Below are 23357 nucleotides of genomic sequence, written 5' to 3'. Positions count from 1 at the left end.
GATCAATATTTCTGCCAAGCTACAAGTTAACAGCCTAAAATTGTGCGTAAGTGACCTATCCTCCTGAATTCTCAAGTATCTGACAGCTTCCCTTAGCTATTACACAACTGTGCTTTGGGAACTCCATTTCACAAAGTCTGAACCTTTATTTTTCTTTTTTTTTTTTCTTTTCTTTTCCTTTAATTTTTATTTTATTTTTAATCTCTTGACATTACTAGTGAGTTGTATTTATTATAAAGGTACAAAATTGCAACCTTGCTGGCAGTGGGTTGGGGATGTTGTGGCTGTCAGTATTCTTCCCTGAGGGAGTACATCTTTGTGTGAGTTTATAATTATCTATTTTATAAGGTTTAATGACTGCAAACGTAACTGATTTGTCCCCGTACACATACACCATCTGTGTTTAATCCAATATCTCAAACTTTTGAGACTCTGGTTTTCTCCACCATTAATCATGTTTTTGCCATGTTGCCACTAGATTATTACAACAAATACTACATGGGCAAACACAATTAAAATTTTCTGAAGTTAAGATTTCATACAGAGTCAGACTGTGTGGTAGAAATCTCCACTACAAAGTAAAGTGATAAAAAATAACATACCAATATGTATAATCCACAACCTGCATCATCTGCTTTTCCATTTACTGGTGAAATCTAAGATTTTAAACTTCATGTTTAACAACATAAACATACTTAAAGGCAGTTTCTCTTGCATTCATGATATTCATTCATTCACAACTGGTTTAACTAAAACATACAGCTTTGTTAGTTTTCAGATGATGAGGCAAAGCACCTTTTTTTGTTCCTCAGCACATTAAAAGAGGTGGATGGAAAGGCTTGACACAAGCCAGTGGTGTTGAGAGGCAGCCATGAAGATGCTCAGAAGGCTGGAGCACCTCTCTTATGGAGAAAGGCTGAAAGAGCCGAGTTTGTTCAGCCTGGAGAAAAAAAGGCCTTACTGTAACTTCCCGGTACTTAAAGAAAGCTTATAGACACAAGAGAGACCAACTTTGTACACTGTTTGATAGTGTGAGAACAAGAGGGAAAGGCACTAAAAAAAAAAGAAGAGGAGATTTGGTTTAGATATTAGGAGGAAATTCTTAATTCAAAGGATGGTGAGCTGCTGGAACAGGCTGCAGATACCTCATTACTGAAGGTGCTCAGTGTTGGGTTGGATGGGGCCCTGGACAGCCTGAGCTGGGATGTGGCAGCCAGCCCATGGCAGAGGTTGAGGCTGTGGGGCTTTAAGGTCCCTTCCAACCCAAACCATTCAGTGACCCCACGATGCTATTAAGGAGAAAGAAAGAAGAAAAAAAGGCCTAAACTGTAAGTGTTATTTGTCTGAATAACCTGAATATTTTAATGAGAAAATGGCCCTGTTTCAGTAGACATATTTATACACACACATTCCTGTAGCTCTCTCAGTATCTAGATAAAAAATAGTTGTTCATATATGTGCAAAACTAGATTTCTGCAAGGAGCAGTAAGGGATTATGGTGAAGCACAACCACCCTTCACTGCACTCATCTCCACACAAACCTCATGCACCTATGAAATGTTTGCAAGAGGAAGCGAGTGCAGACATTCAGGACAACATGCAAACATCAGTCTAGGGAAAAGGTTCCCATCACCGTGATCACCACCATCCTGATGCTTAAATACGTTGTAATACCTTTTTTTTAAGGTTCTTTTTCCAAGGCCTGCAAATAGGAACAATTCAAAAGATCCCCAAAACACACCAGCGTTATAGCCCAGAACACACAGAACACAAAGAGAATGTGTAAAGAGCTCGGTTGCCTAACTTGGCATGGAGATTTTGTGTCCTGAAGGTAAAATTTAGGCATATTGATACCAAACTCTGTCACCAGAAGCTCTTTATAAACCTCCCTATTCTCAAGCTGTCTCTTACTCTCAAGTCAATACCTGTGCCTTGAGGATGGAGACTTCAAAACCATGTAACTCATTTCTCTAGAGTACAGAGAGGTCAAAGAGATCCTGCAGTTCAAACAGAGTACATGGACATGTAAATAGTTTACATCTCTTCTGTCCCAAATCAACAGACTTGAGCAAGAGAGGTGAGGTGTGTGGAAGGAAGCTCCAGATACCAGTTTACCTCAGCACTTTCTGTTGTGTTTATGTGAAACAGGGATTAGTGGTAGCAGCTGAGCAATGCCTACAAGCAGGGAGCTGTTTAAAGTACAAGTATCTATCTACGGCCATTTTGACACTGCGGTACCAGCAAAAGCATTCTATGAGACAACTTAAAACTTTACATCCCACTATTCCTTATGGATACATTACTTCAGGATAACATCCAGACATCCCTAGTAATGGCCAGTAAGAATTTTTCAGTTCTATTCCATTTTGCTCAGTAGTTCAGGCAATGTTTGAAAAGATACAGCTGCTGTAAGCAAACTTTAGCAACACAACAACTTCCGCTCCCATTTTGTTCTGTTCCTGGCTAGCAAAGCTTGAGAACATTGCCTCAACTGCCTTCTGTAACTATCTGTGAGATTCCTGTGTAGGGCCAACTTTCCATGACTCCTGATAACAGTGCTTTGCAGCCAGCCACAGGCAGATTAGTCATCGGGCAAGGAAATAACACATGGCATAGTGGTTCAAGAAATAACCTACTGTGCTCCCAGTTTGTGTAGCAAAATTCCAATTGATAATGACATCACTGCCCGAAAAACTACTACAACCAATTGAAATGAAATGTATGTGGCAATGACCCAAAGATTCCACCCCTCCAGACCCATCCAAAAAGTCAAGATACGCTTGTTCACATTGTCTACTTACAGCTACCCACTTGGGCTAAGAATCAGGTAGTAAACAGGGAAACATGCAAAAACAAGGAAAGCAAGAGGTGCAACTGGCTATCTGGAGCTCTGCTCTAACATGAGTCATTAAAGAGAAAAAAGATTGCTTTGGGGACATGACACAAAGTCTTCACTTGGGTGAAGTGCTTCTTGTTCTGTCAGCAAGCACTGACAGCTCTTCTATTGAATCTAAGCCAATGTGCATGCAAGTATGCCAAAAAGCAGGTAAAAAGCCTGACTCTGACCTAGTCAGAGTCACTAGATCTGAGTACTCCAGTATCCACAAAGAAGAAAGGCCAGGGCTGCTGTTTCAGATTACTGAAACAATGTGTACTACCATGAAGATGAAGAGAAAAAATAAAGAAATAAAATATTTTTAACTGTCTAATATTTCTTCCTTGTTTTCTCAGCTTTTTTTAAAGTGTGGACGGCTTCATGAAGTTTCTGAGATTAAAGGAAGCTCATCTCCATAATTTTAAGTTAAAAGTAATGCTTCTTCTATATTGTCAGTACCCATGTTAGGTTGTTAGAAGTGAATATCATAGAATGGCTTGGGTTGCAAGAGACCACAAGGATTACCAAGTTCCCCCTAACCACTACATCAAGTACTAGATCAGATTGCCCAGGGCCCCATCCAGCCTGGTCTTAGACACTTCCAGGGATGGATGGGGCATCCACAGACTCTCAGGGCAGCCTCAGGGTATCTCACCACATCCTCAACAAAAAAACTTCCCCCCGAAATCAAATCTAAATCTCCCTTCCCTTAGTTTAACACCGTTCTGCCTTATCCTCTCACTATCCACTCATGTAGAAAGTTGATTTCCCTCATGTTTACAAACTCCCTTTAAATACTGGAAGGCCGCAATGAGGTCTCCCCACAGCCTTCTCTTTTCCAGGCTGAACAAACCCAGTTCCTTCAGCCTGCTTTCACAACAGAGGTACTCCAGCCCCCAGATCATCTTTACAGTCCTCCTCTGAACCCCCTCCAACAGCTCCACATCTTTCCTGTATTGCAGGCCCCAGGCTTGGATTCAGTGCTCCAGATGGGGCCTCACACATCTTGACTATGAGGAATACTACTGCTATTTGTTCTTTTTTAATTTATTTCAGAAGGAAGAAATAAAACAAAAAGTAATATGGAATTATTAAAAACAAACAAACAAGGACAACTTAAGAAAAAAACTAAACAACCAAAACCAACCAGAAACAAGACAAATTTATTCACCCTTTCTATATTAAATGTCTAAATATCTTAAAGTTCTGTAAGTGTCATTAGTATTAAGACCAACCAGAAGAACATACTGTTTAATGTATTATTCTGTAATGGTTTTACAGCAGAAATAACCAGAAATTGTACCTTATATAGAAAATTGGGCAAGCAACCACAAGTTTGTCTGCTCCAGCTGAGAACAGGCTGCTGGAGTGTAGCTGCCTGAGGCCATCTCCAGCACTTCCCAATCCCACAGCAGCACAAATGATACATCCCTTCTGGGACAGCTGCTGGCCCGGCAAGAGTTCTGTTAATTTGGGAATACTCTCTCCAGTAGACAACAATAGCATGGCTTCTAGTGCCCTCACTGCCACTTTCCTATGATAAAATCTGGAAAACTGCAAGCTGGTTTCAAGTTTTCAGCTCAGTCTGTTACACAGATTTAACACAATTTATCTCCTCTCTCACAGCCCTATTTTTAACTGCTGGATTGTTCTTCTTCATAGGATAGTTATCTAGGGATGAGAATAGAAGAGACCAAACCTTACCTTTCAGAACAAATTCATTTGTCTTGTGGATTTCACCTGGACCCACAGAGTAATTAAATACACAGTCACTGTGAAATCAGTGTCTCCTGTTTATTTCTATGAAAAATGTAGCAGTTCCACGCCTTTACTTCATATACGCTCCCATGTCAGACATCATTCTGCCAGACTGCCCTTCTTCTGCCCTCTGTCACACAGCAACAAAATATAATGGAGTACTGGCAGGAAGGTTCAGCCTCTACTGTCACCTCACCAACATCTACTTCTGATGTTAGAGGCAAACATCATAAAAAGAAGGCATTGCTTCTGGAGCAGGCTTCATTAAATTGTTAGGTACTTTCAAATTATCCCTGATGATTGGTGAAATATGGGAAATGTTACCCTCAATTACTATACTGCATCATATAAATGCATTTTAAAATGAGAATATAACAAACTTGTCTCAGCCTAGGAGCTTCATCAAGTTGCTCTGTAAAAATCAACATAAACACATTTTATACAGTATATGGTTTCACAGGCCCTGAACATGTCTCTGTGTTAAAACCTTAAAAATTTGTTAAAGTATTACAGACAAAAGCTATCTAAATTTAAAGTCAGGCCCATAATTCTGATTAATACATCTATTCCACAGTTCCAGAGCCAAATTCTCATTTTTGATACTAAAGCAAAAGGTCATTTGGAAATCACACAATTTCCATAAAAATAGATGAGCTGACCACTAGAAATGGCATATATATCATAAAAATCTGAAACAATTGATTACCAGTACATTTTTTTTTTTTCAGGCTGAGAATCATGATTAAACATGCTTTCTTTCAATACATTCATAAAGAAAAAGGGACAGCTTTATCTGCATCACTGAGTTTCAGCCTTCATCCTACCTGGAATTTATATGAGCTTTCAATTACAAACTAGAATACTTCAGCTTACCTTCCACTTCTTAAAGTACAATCCACTCTATGCATTTAATTCCCCAATAGATAAACAGAGAAATGAGTGTCAAATGTAAACTGCACTCAGAGAAACTTCCTTCATGAAACACGCTACTATGGAATCCATGATATACAGCTTGTGTAAGTAAAAGGAGGAGGTTTGTTTTAAAGATTGTTAAAAATGAAATTTAAAAACCCCAAAACCGTAGGACGGACTAAATTCATTCTTTCATCTTAGAAAAAAAGATAAAAAAATAAAAAAAAATAATTTTACAGCACTATAAACTATTTGTCCTGGAACGCAGAACACGAGTTAAACAATGTCAGTTCCTAGCCAGAAATAAATACAAAGTAGAGTTTCCGGCATGAATGCGTAAATCTTCTTGGCTCTGCATTTACATTTTCAAAACAGTGCTTGTGTTTACATTCTGACCTTTGTATCTTTTCCAAATTCAAACAAAACAAAATCACAAAGAAATACTTTTGTTCAGCAATAACCAGACTCATTTTCTTCTCTGAGCAAAGGTTACAGTAACATCTAGGAGCTATAAGTATAATAGCAATCAAGCTTTTAGTCTACTTAGGAAGAAAGATTTCCCTTCTACAAAAGCAGACATGCCCATTTTAATTAGTTTCAGCACAAACCATTTAAACACTAGAAACAAGAAAATTTCATTTCATTTTGCAAATGACAGACCAATTGTTACAATAAAACAATTAATAAGGGCTACTGCAGAAACTGCTGTTATTAATCAGCGTCAGTAAAAACTACCCAATTTCAAGGAAACTGCTTCCTGCTTGATTTCTTCAGCCTTGGTTCACGGAAAAGTTTATACTATGATGCTATCCATTTGCTCATTCTTGTTATCTTCCAAACTAGCTGGACAATTTCAATTAGATTTAACACCAAGGAAAGTCCCAAAGAAAAGAACATTCTGCCAATTTGTGAATGCTAACAATTGCTACCAAAATTTTAAAAAATTTTGTTCAGAGACAAATTTTCAGTTTAAAAAATTGCTACACATCCTGAAAGAAAGACCACAAGCCTTATTTAGCATGTCAGCCAGCTAATCAGGACCAGACATCTCTGAGCAGTAGCACGGGAAGGCTCTGAGCCAGGTACGAAGGTGCTGTCCTGAACTGCACACTGTAAGTTACCTCTAGTTGAGTGTTTCCTAAATAACCCCAAATGTTGCAGGTATATGTACACATGGATGTAATACACTAGCGTGATCTTTACATGATGATTTAAGGAAACAATAGTTATGTGCCAGTTTGTATGGTTAGTGTTCTGTAGACCACTCTAGCAGCTGGGCTAGGTGCTCATGGCCTCCAGCACCCGCCGGGTGGACAGCTCCAGGTCTCCACCCAAGGGTTCTGGAACACAAGGCCTCCCCAAAAAGAGCCCTGGTGCTGTCACCCTCCAGCTGAAGGGAGAGTGAATAGCCCACTGCATTAGGGAGAAGCTCCATCAAACTCCTTAACCCATAGGACTGAAAGACATTTCTCCCTGTAATTCATTTGTATGCATTGTTTTGATTTGGTCAGGGATTCATACTCTAAGGTGGTACAGCTCTTCCAGAATCAGAAGTAAAAACCTTTTTCTAACATAAAAAGTATGTTCCAGTAAGCACCCAATGAGGCACACCAAGCACAATGAGCTGCATACAAGATATTGTGACTCGCCACTTAGAAAAGGCCTGTACAATGACCTTAGCTGAACTTACTCCTAGATTGTCCTCCATTATCTAGTGACACATCTATAAGGACAGCAAGCATCAGAACAGCCAGTCTCACCCCGCTTCCTTCAGACTCAGAAATGTGATCACAAACATTTCTGTCATTTATCTTCCATTACTGTCAAGGAAAACTGCAAAAACGCCTTTATTTCAAAACAAGAAGAACTGATGTTGGCCACTAACTCAGTTTCAGTTTAAAAAGCAGGTCAAGCAATCTTATTTTCCATATTGCAAAAAGCTAAAGGAAAACAATACTTGATATACTCTAACTGCAAGAAAAGGTGAAAAACAGGAGTATTACTGTATTTTACTATTTCTTACTAGAGTTTGCTTCTTTTTCTCTCTCAATCCATTTAGCGCACCAGAAGGTCCCTTTAGCATAGAAAAAAAAAGATGGCTTAGACAGATAAAGTAGGTTGCAGCCCAATGTTTTATTCTTATGCTTCTCATAACCTTATCAGGAAAAAAAAAAAAAAAAAAATCTATGGTGGAAATAGATCAATGACATCCAATTTTGGCATTAGCATGAATGTAAATCTTTCTATCAGTAGTCCACTTCCCTCTAGAGGCTGTGACACAGTCCAAAAACTACTCAAGAACAGTCACAGAAGAGGACAAACCAGTCCACGCTTGCATGGAAAATATTCCTTTCTCTCAGAAGCTCAAACTGTTTATTTACTGAGATTTCCAAAGGCTCTGAGACTTCCCAGTCTCTGTGTACACCCCAAAGATTGCACTTTGGGCAAAAAGCAATGATTTGAACAATGGAACCAGAGAAAACATGGAATTGTTTTCTTTCAGTTCTTAACTTTTTGAAACAGTAACCTGAAATAATCACAGATAGACCACATTCATATGCCAATATATTCCAAACAGACAACAGAATAGCACCCACTTAAAACAGCAGCTCCATTTTGTCTTATAAGAAAGCAAAAACAGAAGAACAAATTACTTCTCTTTGTAAGATGGATAATGGAAATGAATCTGTCTACTCCCACCTTAGCTGCCAGCAGTAGCTCATTCCAGTAGAAGAACTAAATTGACAGATTAGGAAGGGAGACAAGTAGATAAACACCGAAGATAAATTTCCCTGAGAATTAAAGTTTGTAGTATAGAAGAAAAGCCATCTATCTTCTTTCAGTACAATTTTTTAATCCATACATTAACCATTCAATATTTTTCGTAGATTGAAGCAACAGGAAGGTAAAAAGATACAAGTCTATATTTAGATTACCTCACAAATGCTTAAATAACATAGTGGCAAAGGCCAGATGAGTATTTCTGATGTTTTGAATACTTACTAAAAATCAATAGAGACAAATAGATTATGAGCTTAACAATGGCTTTCAGGGAAAGATGCCCAAATGCAACTCAGAGTTCAAAGGTATTGAATGAAATGGCTGTAAACAATAAGTGGTGTGCATTAAAAAGACAGAAGGGGGGTGGGGAAAGAAGAAAAAAAAAATCCAGAACCAAAGTAAAAATGATCTCTAGCCCTAAATAGAGACACATGAAGAAGCAGATCTGTAAAGGTATCTAGATCCTAATCCCTCGACTTCAACAGAAACCAGGAACAGGAAAAACAACAACAACAAACCCACAGCCCCTCTATTATTTTTTAAAATAATGGTCCATTACTGAGAATCTACTTTTTTAAAAAAAACTATTCATGACCAAGAAACCATTTTATTAGAACAACAGAAATATGTTCATATAATAGATATATCAGTAGTAAACTTTGTATTTTTTATGACTATAAGTGTGATCACAGCGCTTTGGAAGAGAACAAGAAATCTCTGGATAATTCTCTCTGAATTAGACAAAGATTTGTCATTATATTTCTTCACCTCTGTTAATCCAGAAATAGGGGTTTGATGTTGTAACAACCAGATTGCAGACATTCATGCCAATTAATGTCAAAAATCTCAAAAACAAATTTCTTGATCAATCTGTATTTCAAGTTACATTCGTCAGCACTTTTCACCAAAGGTGATTACTGCCATAACCATGGTGTTCCTTACTCATCAGTGAAAAACTGTTGTGGCAGAGTGGATCTGAAAAGGAACAGAGACAGCAGTGAAAGTAATGGGAAACAAATCAGGAGGACAAGATCGTTGCAGTGACAACATGTACTGATGTGTGGAACCACAGAAAAAAGGTCACAATACGCTCACCACCACTCCAGATGAATTGAACCCATACACTGCAACAGTTTCAAACTCTATAATGCACTGTACTTGACTGTACATTTCACACTACCACTACAAACCCATCGGTAAAATCAGAATGGGAAAAAGTGCTAAACCTTGCAGTCTGTGCTCTCAAATTAACAGGTCTGACTTCCTGCTTATATCCATCCTGATAGCAAAGATTCTGTACATCTTTTATTTATAGTCTATACTAAGGCTTCGCAAGGAATGTTTTATTTCCAGCACTGGGCAAGGCTTCGTTTCTTCCTGTCTGGTATGTATTACAGCAGACATGTCATGCTAAAAAATTACACTACAAAGAGACTACTAGTATTTATAAGACCACATTTTACAGCCACATCACAGGGATTCAGAAAGGGTCAACGCAGTTAAGAAGATCTTTATAAAAGCAGGATGGTCTCTGGAATAACTCTGAGCAGGAAGGTCATGTTACCTGTTTTCCTTTCAGAATCTATATTGTACCACAATTTTCTTGTCTCTCCATTAAATAAATCTTCTCACATTAACCAATTGACCCTTTTAGCTCAGCTTTGCAACAAACATTTTAGTCAAATAACTGGAACAGTATGTCTAAGAAAGCTATTCTTGTTAGCTTTTATGTCCTCAAGCTCTCAGCTTCAAATTCTTGCTCTGATTACTTTTTTCTTTTTTTTTTTTTTTAAATATTCATATCATTAAGCAGAGCTATTTAAGAGGCAAACACAAAAGCAAAAAACACTTTATGCTGTTAGGACTTGTTTTGTACCACTCCATCTTCCATCGACTTGAGTTACAGTACAATCAGGCAAGGCTGACTAAATTTAAATCTAGATTCTTGCATTGTTTCACTCATTACTGTTTCCTCATTTTACTTGTGGCCTGTTAATCACTTTTCCAGCAGCAATGCTAACAGGCTGCTTCATAACACCAGGATGGAAGCTGTCACGTGGCTGCTATTCAGTGCACCCTGTAGAGCTGTGCCTACAACCTGCAGTTTACCTCCCACCCATTTCAGGCACCTTTGCCGGGCTACATCTGCGTTCATTTCAGACCTCCCACTTCTTTGTGTGGCATGGTACCATCTAAAATGCCAAACTAAGCATCTGACAGACACTGGACATTTGATTAACATCATATTTTTGGCATGGCCTTGAAACTGTACATCTAGCTTACCTGCTAGATCAGTTTATACCTGGATTCATATACTACACTCCCTAGCAACTGCGAACAGGAATTCTATGTGAATACTTCTTTTACTTTTATCACGAGATGCACAAAAGCTTGGAACAGAGCTTTAGAATTTTAAAGTAAAAAGCAGAATTGACAAGCATGAAGCCTTTCTTCGAGAAGAAAAACATAATAACACTGGTCGATAAGAAAAGTAAAAAAAAAAGGGGGGGGACAAAATAATGGTTAAGGGCAAACCTAATGTAGCTAAAAATTTCATTCAGCACCATGACTGAACACTGACCCATACGACAAAAATGTATTCTAGAAAGAAAAAAAATGAAGTCTGTAATTACTGGCCAGGATCAAAATTGACAGCAAGAACTTGGTGTTCAGTTCCATGAAGTAAACAGGCTATCATTCCTATCCAGCACGTAAAAAGGTTCAGTGAGAGAGATCCCTGAAAGGGAAGGGGCTGTCAGTATAAAATCTCTCCGCAAACCTATCTGGAGTCAACCACTCCATCAATGAATATCAAAGAAAATAAGTATATATTTCCCTTAGAATTACTGCAAAATCATAAGACCACTATTAATACCATGGCCCACACTTATGGTAGGAATATCTACTTATAGATGTGCGTATTTAAAAGGCCATGTATTTGTTACTTATATTAAGAAATACATCTGAAGTAATAAATAACTCTTCTAACTCATGTATGTCAAGCCCTACTCTAGAAGCAGAGAGAGATCCATTTCAAATGGATCTTCTTCCACAGTGTTTCCTCCTTTCTTCATTCACCATTCCATGATTACTCATCTTTTAAAAAGTACCAAACTTCTCTGCAATCGTATTTGCTCAAAGCTCCAATGAAAAGCTCAAACTTGCTGAGGAATCCCATGGCATAAAAGACAAAGTTGGATCAAGCTTCCCCTTGCTCGTTGCAGGGGAGTTAGACTAGATGACCTTCAAAGGTTCTTTTCAACTTCTATTCTAACTTTTCAACTTTCTTCTAACTTTTCAACTTCAGGATTCTATGATAAACTAAAACTAATGGTCAGTGGGTTTTAAATTTGCCTTTTTGCTTCTCAAAAACACACGTAAAAGGCAACTATAATTTCAATTTAAAAAAATCAGGACATAAATTTGGTGTGTATATATGACAACAGCAGTTACATACTTCCCCCCTTACTTCACTTCCATGCCTTCTTCTTCCTCTTGCTTTTAGCTTTCCACTTTCCTTACCACACACTGATTCCTCTTTTGCTTGTGTATCCTTCCTTCCACCTTGCCTTCCCATTTCTTTCATCACTGTCCTGACAAATGAGATTTCCAGATCTAGAGGTCATGTTTGATACTGGAAGAACAGAAATGGGGCATCTGCCTGCACCTTGATTAACTTGTATTTTGTGACCTAAATGTGAGATTTCCAAACCATATGCTCCAGATTTACAGGAGCAGCTAAGGCCAATGAGCCTGTAGAGATTTCACCATTTAAGGTAGATTTCCCACAGACTGAGAGTTCTCCCTGGACAGTGCTGGAGAACAGAATGCAATACTTTTGCATAACAGACTGGGGATAAATCCTGAGATCTATATGTATTAAACCAAGCTCAACTTATCGACAGGTAGATGAAGCGCCTGTTTGTGCAGGTTATAAACATTAAGTTAACTGCTTTTCTATACTTCAACAGGAGAACATTCATAGAATGGCTTATATTGGAGGGGACCTTAAAAATCACCCAGCCCCATATTCTGCCCCCACCAGCTCACGCTGCCCAGGACCCCATCCAAACCAGCCCCAAGCATCTGCAGGGATGGGATACCACAGCTCTATGGGTAGCTGTACCAGGGCCTCACTGCCCTCTGAGCAAAGCATTTCTTCCTAACATCTAACCTGAATCATCCCTCTTTTAGTATAAAGCCATTCTCCCTCGTCCTGTTAACATTCTAAAAATTGGTACTTTCTTCGTGCCCACAGATATATATTTTCTTTACTTAAAATAAAAAATAATCAATTTTTCCATTCATCCAAATGCATTTGGGGAGTAAAGAGTAAGTAAGGTCTCTTAGGGAAACCAAACCAGTCGGTGACTGATAGAAAGCTCTGGGACAGTTCCTGAACTAAACCAGTTTTCCTTTAGAGCAGATATGATAGGTGCAAGAAACTGAGCGGTGGTGCATAGACGTAGCACTGACACTGTTTATACCTTACAATGTAATCATTTCAAACTCATTCCAACAAAACTTTATGTCTTTCCACACTTCCTGAGTTAATACTGTTCTCTTTTTGAGAGGAGCATTCAGCCAAATTCGGCTTCAAGTCGTTTCCTTCAGAGAAAAAAGAAGATGGAGATAAACTGAAACATTGTTGGTATGTCATTTCTGCCCATGTGTTTTGTTTTGGGTTTTTTTCCTGCTTCTCTTAAATGCACAGAGACAAATGTTAACAAAACAACAGCCCGTAAATACACCAGCACTCACACACGCTTCTGTTTGGAGCAGGGATATGGAGTTACTTTCCAGTAGAGACTGTTATCGTTTCAATTACATTCTTACTAAAAACATTTATTTTAAAAAGTTGTTATAACAAAAGCACTCTGTTCATCTGCAACTACGTAAACACACAAACCAGGTGGAGCCATGTGTCCTACAACTAAACCGCTAAATGCTTCCCATTACAAGATTACAACATTGCAGTTGCTTATAATTTTGTCAGACTAAGGTTTTGGACTGCAGTGCTGCCAGGCAAAAAAAACCCACCTGGACCAGATTAAAGGGAGAAAATAATAATACATATGTCATTATTTATCTTTTTTAAGGACTAAACTGCCAGCTCAGGCTTGCTTTGTGAAATAACTATTGGCAGAAAAGAAAATGTCCCAGTTTGCTCCTGTCACAAATACCAGGAAGCATCGTGTCAAGATGCTCTACCACTCTTCAGCAACTCACTGACAAAGTTTTAGGCTGTTCTTCCTTGGATGTCCCCGTGTTGTTTCTGGTGTGATTCAGAGCGCAGTGTATGTCCATTCAGAATGCCAGCAGCACCCCTGGTACATAAGTACACTTATGACAGAGGTGCATGCATAACTGGAAACTTATCTTCTCTAAATTGCATCCTCTATAAGGCTACTCCAGCTAGGGTCCTACTTTTCCTTATGGACAAATAAATAAGGCATTACTCATATAGCTATATTACAGCTGCGGGAGCATAGAAAAGATGAAAACATTGTTCCTGAAGTTGGCTAAGCAAGCTCAGATAGCAAGTTTCAGTCACCACCCGCAGTGACTCAGATTTTTACTAGAAAATACACATTTTTAAGAAATTCACATCTTTCTATATGGTCCATCATTTCATAATATCCTAGTACAACCTATACAGTCCAACACTTAATAATATCCTAGTACAACCTACACATATTTTTATATTGCCTACTTGCTCTTACTAGCCCTTTTCTCTGCTCTATCTACCTGCTATCACTGCACATCAGACCTGGAGGAACGTTACAAACTGTTACATGTTTTCAGGTTTTGTTTAATTCCAGGAAAGGAACCAGCAAGTGAAGTTAACAGCTCTGATGAAATCCCACAAACCACCATTGACACAGGTAACGTTTTCCTCAGTGCTCTGGCTTCCACAAAATGTGGATAGACATTATTGATGTAGAACAATTCAAACTCGATCAAGAAACTAATAGAACAGACAAGCCCCTAATGCTGATACTGTAAGCTAGAATACTTACGTTTTACTTAATTGGTGGTATCTTTATGGTTTTGGTTACCACTGGTAACAGTGGGTAAAGTTGAGAAGTACTGCTGCATTTTATAGTGTGAGCTTTCAGAGAAGGAACTCAAAGCCAACAAGACACCAACAGAACGACACGGGGGAGGAGAGGGACAGCTGCAGTGTTTTCCACTTAAAACACATTACTATCCAAGGAAAAGCAACATTGTAAAACATAAGGTAAACGCAGGCTACCTGACACCAAATGGAACATCCAACACAGCAGACATACAACATAAAGAATGGTGTTGCTCCTGAAGGCATCGTTCTGCTAATTCATATTACAGCCAGATAAAATACTACACTTTAGATGTGAGCAACTGTTTAACACAGCTGCTACAAAGAAGGTGCACTATTACCCATCAAGACAAGGTATGTGCCAACATGCAGGTCATCTGCCAGAGAACAAGTTACTTACTTGTTCTCTAACTTGTTCTTACTCAATATTTTCCAATCTTGTATAATACATTTCAATAAGCACTTCAACCTTCCAAAAAAGTTAGAAGAATTTGCTAAAACGGGGGCTCATTTTTATGTACGCAATAAAATTCAGTCCTGCTCAATAAGTAATTGCTATTAGCAGTAACAAGAATTAGCTGTGTCCACTAACTGGCCTTTCTACCTCCATGTAGGGCAATCTAACAGGGGCAAAGACCTGAAAGTCATTTCCAAACTAAGCCGTGTGTTCAGAAAGGGATAATACGAACATCCCAAACTTAAACAATGGCATTTCAGAGGTCACGTTAACTCCAGGTACCAATTCAGAACTACACCACCAGTACAACAAAGTTCTCTGCAACAAAACTGCTTTTTAAATCAGATCGCATCAAGCAGAGTAAAGAACTGACCTGACAGGCACAGAGGACCCGAATACGGTTTAATTTGTGGATCATGTGTGACTCCTGAACCTGAGGACAGTATTATGATTTTTTAAACAGCTTATGCCTCAGCTTGTCATTTGTCAAATGGATACATACCGCTTAAGTACCTTCCAAAATGCATTTCAAGGACAAAATTCATAGTGACAGTGTTCAACTGCAGCATTCATAGAAATAAGCATTGTGGGGGGGGGGGGGGGGGGGGGGAAGAAGAAAGAAAGAAAGAAAGAAGAGCTGCAGACAGCAGCAATTACAACAAGCTCTCAACAACATCCTGTTTGAATTGGCAAATTAAGGAACATTGTCAACATGACATTTCAAGCACGCTGCCTCCGCAAGGAAAGGTGCCGCCACCAGGACGGAGCTCCTTGCCAGTTCATCTCCTATTCACTTATAAACTTCCCAAACTTATTTTCTTCTGCTGCATAAAAGCTGTACAGAAATAGGACAAACTGACTATACAGGACCGGTCTGACTGTTCATGTGAGCAAAAAAATGCCAAAAAAGAAAATAAAGGTTGATCCTCTAACTTTCACTCAAGAATTGTTTCTTCCAGAAGCTGAAAGGAAAAGCATGTGCTTTTAAATTGCTATTTAAACCCTTAAACAATGATTTAAATACAAGTTTTCATGCCTCCAGTTATTAACAAAAGGCTGAATGGGTGCATAGCTTTGTCACCTTAGCAGCGTATGTATTCAGAGCAAGCATAAAACTAGGAGCTAAAACACACACTACTGCAGAATGAGCCCATACACAAGCACGAGGTTAGTGATCATTGACTATAACTCACTCCTTAATTCACCTTCCAAGTAGTTTCACAAATATTTCAGGCTTTGTGACCTTTAATGATCAATTGCTCCAACTGGCATAAATTATAAGCCGTGATATAATAAAACACTCAAAACACACTAGACTGAAAAAAAATGTGATATTTTAAAAGTTTTTTTCCTAATGCATAAACCAGTGAGTCAAACTAAATCAATCTTGGACGTCCCTTAATGAAAAAGCAAGATCACAAAAGAATGACTATGGGGAAAATCTGGATTGTGGGCATTCCCTGCACTCTGAAAGCCTTCAAAGCACCCTGTTAACTTCCATGTATGTGGCACATACAGGCCAATAAGGTCAGGCTCTATTTCTGCACTTCCAGGTCTCCATTCATCTATGAGTAAGAATCTGCTCAGTGTCTCAGAAGTCATGCACAAAGACTATGCCCGGTGTTAATGAATTACAGTATTAATCTTATTCTTCCACATTATCACCATTTCACTTTCAGATGCAGCAGATTTCCGGAACTCTGCCCATCTCAAAGACAACGCAGTCAGCATTAGAGTTCAAAATTACCATGTCAATCCGGAAACCCTGTCTGACTGATTCAAATTCCCACTGAACACACACGGCACAGCCGCAAAGAACAGACAAAAAGAACGCTGCCTATCTCATGGCACAGCACAAAGCATTTAATAGACTTAGCCAATCCTTAACCATCTACATGCTTCCCTGATGAAATGCACTTGTTATTTTAAAGACTGCACTGATGCTCCCCTAGAAAGCAGCTGGTTTGTGCACTCTGCGAGGCATTGCTACCTCTAGCACAGCCTGGGGTGATCTGATGGGGCAGACTTCAACTCTGCACTGCTCCCAAGGCACTGTGCCCACAAGAAGGGCACAAACGTCCCCTCGGCCCAACCCTTCCTCCATCCTCCTCGCCACACAAAGGCCACATGCTGGATGCCCTTCAGACAGCCGTGTCCCGGCCCTGCTCTCACTCCATCACACCCATCCATGGTGTCTACCTGGGACCATCTGCCTCATGAAGGTGTACAGAGGTGTCACCCTCCAAGGAAGGTGGGATGCTGTGTACGCCCCCTGCCACCCTCATAGCTCTGCCAGCTCCGGAGGCCCTCCTGCCTGCACAACCGACTTTTCAGAAGACATCAGGTTTCGAATAGCGTTCTACTTGAAGAAACACGTTATGGTGTGAATGCAGCACCTCGCCCATCAGAGGTGCTGCCTGAGGTAACAACGGCGTGCTACCGGACTACCGAGAAAACGCCGATTTTCAGTTCTAAAAGGGGAACGGCACGGAACGCCCCTATGAGGACGCCTTCATTGGGCGTAGCGCAGGCCTGGAATTAGCGGCAATGAGGGAACGGCCGCCGCACACCTGAACAAAGGGCACAGCCCTGCGGCCGAACTTGGCCCCGGGATGCGGCACCCCCGGCCCGGAGCGGGCACAGCCGGACCGCACCGCCCCGCTGCGCTGCTGCCGCTCCCGGCGGCGCTCCGTTAGGAGGACAATGCGCTGCACCCGGCGCACGCCCTTCTCCTCCTCCCGTCCCGGGCTCCGGCGCTGCCCCGACCCAACCCGCACCCTACGGACCCCTCCCCGGGCCCGGCCAGCCCCCCCACCGCCCCCGTCTCCGCCGCCTTCCCCTCAGGGCCGGGCGGGGGCGGCGGCCCTCACCCGGGAAGCGCTGCTGCTCCTCTTCCTCGCCGCTCTCCGAGTCGGTCTGCATGGGCTCCTCGGCGAAGTTGACCCCGCGGGCGTCGGGGGGTCCCCGGCGCTGCGCTTGGCCCCGGTCATGGCCGGGCGCGGGGGTGCCAGCCCGGCGGCCGCTCGCTTCTTTCTCTTTCGCCGCCGCCTTGGCAGCCGCCGCCTCCTCCTTGAGGCGCCCGAAGTACTGGAGGGCGAACTCCAGCAGGTCTGCGGGCTGGCTCCGCAGCACCTCCACCGTGAAGCCCTGCAGCAGCTCCGTCAGCCCCGCCGGGATGGAGATGCTCATGCCGGGGCCGGCCGGGGGGTGAGGGGGGGGGAAGCAGGGGAAGGGGAGAGAGGCGGGGGCCGGGTGGGTCCGCGGCCGGGGGTCGAGGCAGCGCCCGGCGGGTGCCCCTGAGCTGCGGGGAGGGGCGGGCGGCGCAGGTGGGAGCGGGCGGGGATGGGGGGGGCGGATCCGCGCTGCCGCCCGCGGCTCGTGGCAGGCGGCGGCCGCAGCCTCGCTCCGCTTCGCCCCACACCCGGCGCGGCGGCGGCAGCCCCGTCCGTGACTGAAACCTCCCCGCCCCCGCCGCCTCCTCCCCCCGCGCCGGGGGAACCTCGCACACATGTGACCCAGGAAACCATGACAACCTCCCGCCGGGGACTGCGGCCCGCAGCGCAACCCCCCACCCCGCACTGCCGGGAGCAGCGGGAGCAGCGGGCGGCGGGTGCGGCGCTGAGCTCAGGATCCGGCCCCTCCGTGGGGGTGCCGCCGTCCCTGCGGTATTTGGCCGCTCGTTGCCGTTGTGCTTTTTTTGTGGGCCACGGACAACCATACAATGATCCCCGCATCGCTCGTAGGCGTAGATACGCCGTACGTTCACCGACGTGTCCGCCAACACCGCATCTAGAGAAAGAAACTCATCCTGCTGTTATCGGCCCTTTCAAAGGGTCATAGAGCTCTGCTCATAGAGCTGAACGCTCCTCTGAAAGTGAGGTCCTGGGAAGGCCTGAAAACCGGTTTGTAATCACCTCAGCGTGTTGGGATGATAGAAGGATAGAATCGTTAAGGTTGGAAAGAACACTACATTCATCTAGTCCAACCAGCAGCCCATGCCCACCGTGTCCACTGCACCACGTCCCTCAGTGCCACATCCACACAGTTCAATGCCTCCAGGACCAAAGACTCACCTACCCCCCTGGGCAGCCTGTGCCAGTGCCTCACCAGCCTTGCTGGGAAGAAATTGTTCCTAATATCCAACCTGAACCTCCCATGGTGCAACTTGAGGCTATTTCTTCTCACCCTATCACTGTTATCTGGGAGTAGAGGCCAACCTCCCTTCAGGCAGCTGTAGACAGCAATAAGATCTTTCCTGAGACTCCTCTTCTCCAGGCTGAACCATCCCAGTTCCCTCAGCCACTCTCCCATCAGACCCATGCTCCATATCCTTCACAGCTTTGCTGCCCTTCTCTGGACACTCTCCACAGCCCAGATGTCCTTCTTGTAGTGAGGGGCCCACAGCTGAACATAGAAAATTCTATCAGCCCTGGGTTTGTGTGCAAAGTGCAACAATGGCCCAAAGGTCCGAGCTCAGGACCACGCTGCTGTTTGGAAATTGATTTTACTGGATGCTCACCATTACTTCAGCTGCAGAACGTTCTCTGTGAATGCTGCAGCTTTCTGCTGGTGGCCAGGAGCCCTGGTTTCAGCCAAGGCATAATGCCAGCATCACATCAATGCTGCAGTTGTGCTGAGCAATGGAAGCTTCCTGGGGCTCCTTATGGGTGCCGGCAGGAGGCAGGTAGAGCCGAGGCAGGTGACCTAAATTAGGCTGAGGGTTATTCCAAACCTATGGGATTGTAGGTAGTTGGCTTATGGCTGACTACTGTGAGATGGATGGGACGGGATGGGATGGGATGGGATGGGGTGGGGTGGGGTGGGATGAGATGAGATGAGATGAGATGATCTTATGTTGTACTGGTGGGCTGCTGGCCTGCTGGCCAGCACAATTATATTATTAGCTGGGCATTGGTCAACAAGTAATTGCATTGTGGAGATTACATAAATAGTTTTCATCACATTTTTAATTATTATATTTCCATTTATCAGTCTTAATAAATAGTTTTCATCTCAGTTTACTGCCATGTCTCAACCATATCTGTCCCTACAAAGTACTGCCATGATGCCATGTAGCCACATACACTGTGGTCGCCAAGGATCGTGACCAGCAGGGGGGCTGACACCTGTATGTTATGGACAGGGGCATTTCTTGGTCATTCTAAAAGGAGCTTTAGCTAAAAATGCCGAACTGTCTCACTTACAAATCTAACAGCTCAAAGCCCTCTAACAGTGAGCTCTCCTATTTGTGTTCAGGTTGAGAGATGCCTGAACGCTGAGGAAACCAGGAACTTTTGACATTTGTTCCAACTATCCACTTGGTGCCTCTGTTCTGTGAGCATATAACATTCCATTTACTGGAGTCTTTGGAACTGAATGGATTGTCATCTCTGAGGTTTTCTCCCAGCCAGACAAGGCTGTCTGATAATCCAGGGATTTATCAGCAGCACTGTCTTTCACCATGTCATCAAGGATTTCTCAGGCTTGCTAGAGCAGCCCGTTCTCCCAGACATCATTAGAGTGAAAGGAAATTCCTCCTCTGGGGACATCCTCAAGAGCCAGTCTGATGTTTGCAGGCAAAAGTGGCATTGTTTGAATATGAGTCTCCTAATTAGTGGAACTCCAAAGAATTACTCTAATTTTATATTTTCGAAACATCCTAAATTGTGTCTAGGAAGGCAGCTTGAGATTTAGTGTATCTCAAAGAATGGCAGTGAACTCTGCAGTTCAAGTTGATGTCTTCTCTTTCCCTTCCTGTTCCATGGATCTCACCTTGATTTCAAATTGCTTTTAAATTCTTGTGAGGGGAACAGCATGTGTTACAGAACGTGTTACACTCAAGCAGAGTGAACAGTGAGGTAATGAGAGGATCAGTTCACACCTCTCTGATGAGCTTTATTCGTTTGTACTAATTCTCATGTGTCATTCAGCAAAGAGCATCATCTTGACATGGAGTACAGTACTTTTAAAAGCCCACTTTGTCACCTTCTCAGAGTTAAGAGAGACTATCGTGACCAGCTGCACAGCTAGCCCTGAAATAAAAGACCCTAATCTCTTTATCCATAGTGGTGTCTGTCCTACATGGGTAACCTAACAGCTCCCAGCAGTGGAAAGAGCTTGTATTGTACTACAGAAGAAATGGGACAAAAACTGGCCCCAAACCTATTGCAGCACAGAAAAGAAGACTGACATGTGGAAGTCATATTTGTTTTGTTATCTTTTTGCTTTGTGCTGACTTACATCTGTTGTCTTGACTTCTGAAATTGTAAATTCAGACACACTTTGCATTTGGCATGATTAAAAGCTGCTTCTGACAAGCAACTTGAAAATGCCTTCATGTTTTATGTGTATTTCCAAATCTCTTCAGCTGTATGTCTTTGCAAGCTCTTGATCTTGCAATAGCTGGTTTGTATGTTTTGAGCAACCAGTTAGTAAGAATCACATGCAATTACTGATCTTCCCAAATACCTTTAAGATGTCACATAAATTGATCTTCCTTTTTCTTCTCAGTTTACAAGGCAGCTCATGCTGTCTTGCTTGGCAAATCTTATTTACTGAATTCTCTTGTTAACACTTTTCAGTGATAGTCATTCAACCACAGATTCTTTCAGTAATAACAAAACGTGCAGCTGTGCAGGTTCATTTTTCTTCAGATGAGAATGATATATCACTATTATTATTGTGCCAAATCATTTGCCAAAACATAACCTGTTTATCAGAAGAATGTTCAGTTCTATCATCAACATAATAAACTACTCCCTGTAATTCAAGGATCAAGTGTAATCTCATTCCTCGACTCGATTCTCTGGTTCTTCTCATACCTTTTGTTCTGGCTGTTCTTACTGCTCTGTTCTTGCTGTGGTTTTGAAGCATCTAATTCTTCCTCTGCCTAACATATATCTAGAGGGAGCAGGTATCCGCTTACATACTCAAGTCAAATTCTTACTTACGTCTCTTTACTTTTCTGCTCACTCCAGCGTTTCCAAACCCAAAACTGGGCCTTCTAGGAAGTAATAGCTTTGTGTCTTATTGTGAACACTGCATACAATGGTCTATTCTGTGCATGAACTGTTGTAGATTTGCTTTGAAATCCATTGGTTTGTAGTCCTTGGTACTGAGAAGCTGCTGGATACCCTCTCTTAGAAAATCAGTCCACTTTATGTGCTTCAATTTGGGCACCTACAGGCAATCACTTGTAATTTCACAAGAAAAGAGCCATATCTTTTAAGTCAGTATAGTGTGTGCTGAATTTGCCATTAAAAGTAAACTTCCTTCTGGTTTTGATGTAATGAGATAAAATGACAGTGTAACTGTAGTAGACAGGCTATTTGAGGGATCTTGTGCTCATACAGTGTCCTGTTCACAAAAAAATGGCATTCTACGCTGTCAGCGCAACCTGTTAAATGGCTAACAAATATCTCTCAAACTACTTGACAACAGAACATCATCATCAAATGGAGGCGTTGTTCCCCAGGAACTGACAGTAGGCTGTTTCTGTTCAACATCTCCCACAGTTACTTAGAAGTAAATATAACTGTTGCTGATGCAATATCCAGCTGACATAGAACCCAGTTAGAATGGTGGTATCAGTGAGCTCAGCTAAGCACAAAGCGGTCCCGATATCTTGTCCATTTAAATGAAATCTTTCTTTACACACCTACATTTTAAGTGATTGACTTCAGAACAAAGAGTGCAAGGTGTTTCTACAGAGTGGGAGGATTTTATCTTGGAAAGCAGCGCTTCTGAAAGAGTTTAGGGATCAAAATGGAGAAACTGCTCAACTTGAACTCCCAATATCAGTCTGTAGCAAAATGGGTTAATGAGATTCTTGGGTGTTTCAGGAGGCAAAAAGTAAATGGGAAAGGGGGATTTTCACTTTGTGAGGCACTCCTGAGACCAGTAGTCGTGTACAGCCCTTAATTTTGGTGTTTGTGTGTTCAAAAGAATATTGGAAAATGAGAGCTGTACAGGAAAGATACAGGAATTATTCAGAAACTGAAGAAAATGCCTTACAATGAAAAGACTGGGAGGGCTCAGTATTTTTATCAAAAGGAAGATTGAAATTTGACCAAATTAGAAACACTTCCAGAAGGGAAAAACACCAGGTAAAGAAGATTTTTCAAAGTAACCAAGGAATACAACAAGAAAACAGTGGCTGGAAATTGAAGTATGGCCTTCCAGCCATGGTCAATGATTAATATATATTTAACAGCAAAGATTACACAGTTGGAATCCAAGGTTGAAGAGAAGTGGTACATTTCCTGCCCCTTGACGTCAGCTCTGTATTCCTGTTTGGATAACAGCGTTTAAACAAAAAACCTGTTATTATGTATAGTAAAAGAGGCTTGCGACAAATGATCTGAACGTTAAAATCTATTTTGAATGGTATAGGTAGTTTACTGTGAATATGAATACAGTCTGCATAGTCTGGGTAGTTCCTTCTGGCCCCCTCAAAGTAACAAATAGAATCAGTCCTGTTTATCAGAAATGGCTCA

At 41.9% G+C, this 23357-nt stretch overlaps 1 protein-coding gene across 1 annotated transcript in view; it reads right to left on the bottom strand.

Moving 5' to 3' along the window:
- PRKAR2B (protein kinase cAMP-dependent type II regulatory subunit beta) overlaps positions 1-18338 on the bottom strand; it is a 68680-nt gene extending 50342 nt beyond the window's left edge. The window contains exon 1 of the mRNA XM_015850725.3: positions 17733-18338. Within this exon, the coding sequence (XP_015706211.2) occupies positions 17733-18051 (319 nt within the window). The 5' untranslated portion in view covers positions 18052-18338. The remainder of the gene's footprint in view (positions 1-17732) is intronic.
- Between the last annotated feature and the right edge of the window lie 5019 nt (positions 18339-23357).

The sequence above is a fragment of the Coturnix japonica genome, chromosome 1 (genome assembly GCF_054131305.1).
Source record: "Coturnix japonica strain WE chromosome 1, WE-NBRP24, whole genome shotgun sequence".
In the NCBI taxonomy this organism is placed as follows: Eukaryota; Metazoa; Chordata; class Aves; order Galliformes; family Phasianidae; genus Coturnix; species Coturnix japonica.
The sequence above is the reverse complement of the archived record's forward strand: the minus strand, read 5'-3'. Positions and strand labels throughout refer to the sequence as shown.